This window comes from Mustelus asterias, chromosome 24, assembly GCF_964213995.1.
Source record: "Mustelus asterias chromosome 24, sMusAst1.hap1.1, whole genome shotgun sequence".
Lineage (NCBI taxonomy): Eukaryota > Metazoa > Chordata > Chondrichthyes > Carcharhiniformes > Triakidae > Mustelus > Mustelus asterias.
In genome coordinates this window covers 18,267,113-18,270,378 of record NC_135824.1, presented here as the reverse complement: position 1 = coordinate 18,270,378, position 3,266 = coordinate 18,267,113, and the positions used below count along the sequence as shown (strand labels likewise).

The 3,266-nt window shown below is 74.2% G+C and overlaps 1 protein-coding gene across 1 annotated transcript in view; it reads left to right on the top strand.

Moving 5' to 3' along the window:
• Positions 1-374: 374 nt before the first annotated feature.
• Positions 375-3,266, top strand: part of lysmd2 (LysM, putative peptidoglycan-binding, domain containing 2) — a 57,992-nt gene continuing 55,100 nt past the window's right edge. Inside the window, exon 1 of the mRNA XM_078241356.1 lies at positions 375-847. Coding sequence (XP_078097482.1) covers positions 641-847 — 207 coding nt within the window. The 5' untranslated portion in view covers positions 375-640. The remainder of the gene's footprint in view (positions 848-3,266) is intronic.

The window sequence follows — 3,266 nt, the reverse complement described above, 5'->3', positions numbered from 1 at the left end:
ATAGCCAATGCACCTAACCTGCACATCTTCGGCCTGTGGGAGGAAACTGGAGCACCCGAGGAAACCCATGCAGACACGGGGGAAACGTGCAAACTCCACACAGACGGTGACCCGAGCCAGGAATTGAACCTGAGTCCCTGGCGTTGTGAGGCAGCAGTGCTAACCACTGCGCTACCCCTAAATGTCATTACATAATTCTCTCCCCAGCACAGACTTGTTGAGATTTGTGCAGCACTTTCTGTTTTTATTTCAGATTTCCAGCATCCGCAGCTTTTTTTTATACGAGTCATCTCCTGATCTTGCAGATAGCGCTACAAGATGTTTTATTTTGAACGGAGAGGGGGCGTAGGCGACAGTGCAGCACTCCCTGCAATACTGCACAGGAGTGTGAGGGGCGGGGGTGGAATTTGAACCCGGGTTACTGGGTTCCCAGTCCAGTGCGCTACCCGCTGAGCCACCGTTGCCGCGGGTGCCGGCGGAGGGAAGCTGCTGTGAGGAACCTGGTGCCGGTTTCGGCGCTGACGGGCTGAGGGGAGGCGAGGCTCCTCCCGCCGCTCAAGGAGCCGCATCCCCCCAGGCGTGGTCTCCGGGCCCAGGCATCACTCTAACCCCCCCTCTCCTCCTGCTGTCCCGGGGAGGGATGGCCGAGGCACTGGCGGCCGGGCCCGGAGCCGGGCTCGGGCAGGACGAGTCGGAGGCCGAGCTGTCCCAGAGCCTGGCCCGCACCAAGACGCGCTCGTACGGCAGCACGGCCAGTGTGTCGGCCCCGCTGGCCGAGAAATACATCCAGCACCCGGTCACCCCGAGCGACACCCTCCGAGGCCTCGCCCTGCGCTACGGAGTCACGGTGAGTGCCGGGGGGGCCGGGGGCGGGAAAGGCTCAAGGGCGGGGGCGGGGGGCAGCTTGGAGCACATCACGCCCCCCCCCCGGGACATGACCCCCCCCCCCCGGGACATGACCCCGCCCCCCCCGGGACATGACCCCCCCCCACGGGACATGACCCCCCCCCCCGGGACATGACCCCCCCACCCCCTCCCGGGACATGACCCCCCCCCCCCCCCCGGGACATGACCCCCCCCTCTCCCCCCGAGACATGACCCCCCCCTCTCCCCCCGAGACATGACCCCCCCCCCCCCCCGGGGACATGACCCCCCCCCCCCCCCGGGACATGACCCCCCCCCCCCCCCCGGGACATGACCCCCCCCCCCCCCCCGGGACATGACCCCCCCCCCCCCCCCCGGGACATGACCCCCCCCCCCCCCCGGGACATGACCCCCCCCCCCCCGGGACATGACCCCCCCCCCCCCCGGGGACATGACCCCCCCCCCCGGGACATGACCCCCCCCCCCCCCGGGACATGACCCCCCCCCCCCCGGGACATGACCCCCCCGCACCCCCGGGACATGACCCCCCCCCCCCCCCCCCCGGGACATGATCCCCCCCCCCGGACATGACCCCCCCCCCCCCGGGACATGACCCCCCCCCCCCCCGGGACATGACACCCCCCCCCCCCGGGACATGAACCCCCCCCCCCCCGGACATGACCCCCCCCCCCCGGACCATGACCCCCCCCCCCCCCCCCCCCGGGACATGACCCCCCCCCCCCGGGACATGACCCCCCCCCCCCCCCCGGGACATGACCCACCACCCCCCCCGGGACATGACCCACCACCCCCCCCGGGACATGACCCACCACCCCCCCGGGACATGACCCACCACCCCCCCCCGGGACATGACCCACCACCCCCCCCCGGGACATGACCCACCACCCCCCCCCGGGACATGACCCACCACCCCCCCCGGGACATGACCCACCACCCCCCCCGGGACATGACCCACCACCCCCCCCGGGACATGACTCACCACCCCCCCGGGACATGACCCCCCCCCCACCCCCCCGGGACATGACCCCCCCCCCCACCCGGGACATGACCCCCCCCCCCACCCCGGGACATGACCCCCCCCCACCCTGGGACATGACCCCCCCCCCCCCGGGACATGACCCCCCCCCCCGGGACATGACCCCCCCCCCCCCCCACCCCGGGACATGACCCCCCCCGCACCCCGGGACATGACCCCCCCCCACCCCGGGACATGACCCCCCCCCCCCACCCCGGACATGACCCCCCCCCCGGGACATGACCCCCCCACCCCGGGACATGACCCCCCTCCACCCCGGGACATGACCCCACCCCGGGACATGACCCCCCCCCACCCCCACCCCGGGACATGACCCCCCCCTCCGGGACATGACCACCCCCCCACCCCGGGACATGACCCCCCCCCCCCACCCCGGGACATGACCCACCCCCCACCCCGGGACATGACCCCCCACGCCCACCCCGGGACATGACCCCCCCCCCACCCCGGGACATGACCCCCCCCCACCCCAGGACATGACCCCCCCCCCCCACCCCGGGACATGACCCCCCCCCCCCCACCCCGGGGCAAGACCTACCCCGGGACATGGGCCCCCCCAGAACAGGACCCCACCCCCCCCCCCCCCCCAGGACATGACCCCCCCCCCCCCAGGACATGACCCCCCCACCCCCCACCCTGGGACATGACCCCCCTGGGACAAGACCCCTCCCTCCCTCCCCCGGGACATTATGACCCCCCCACCCCCCCTGGGATATGACCCCCCCCCTCCCCCCCCCCCCCCGGGACATGACCCCCCCCCACCCCAGGACATGACCCCCCCCACCCCGGGACATGACCTACCCCGGGACATGGCCCCCCCCCCCCCCCCAGGACAGGACCCACCCCCCCCCCCCCAGGACATGACCCCCCCCCCCCCAGGACATGACCCCCCCACCCCCCACCCTGGGACATGACCCCCCCGGGACATGAGCCCCTCCCTCCCTCCCCCGGGACATTATGACCCCCCCACCCCCCTGGGATATGACCCCCCCCCCTCCCCCCCCCCCCGGGGATATGACCCCCCCCCCCCGGGATATGACCCCCCCCCCCCCCCCCCCCCCCCCGGGATATGACCCCCCCCCCCCCCCGGGATATGACCCCCCCCCCCCCCCCGGGATATGACCCCCCCCCCCCCCCCGGGATATGACCCCCCCCCCCCCCCGGGACATGACCCCCCCTCCCGGACATGACCCCCCCCCCCCCCCCGGGACATGACCCCCCCCCCCCCCCCCGGGACATGACCCACCACCCCCCCCCCGGGACATGACCCACCACCCCCCCCCCCGGGACATGACCCCACCCCCGGACCCCCCCCCCGGGACATGACCCACCACCCCCCCCCGGG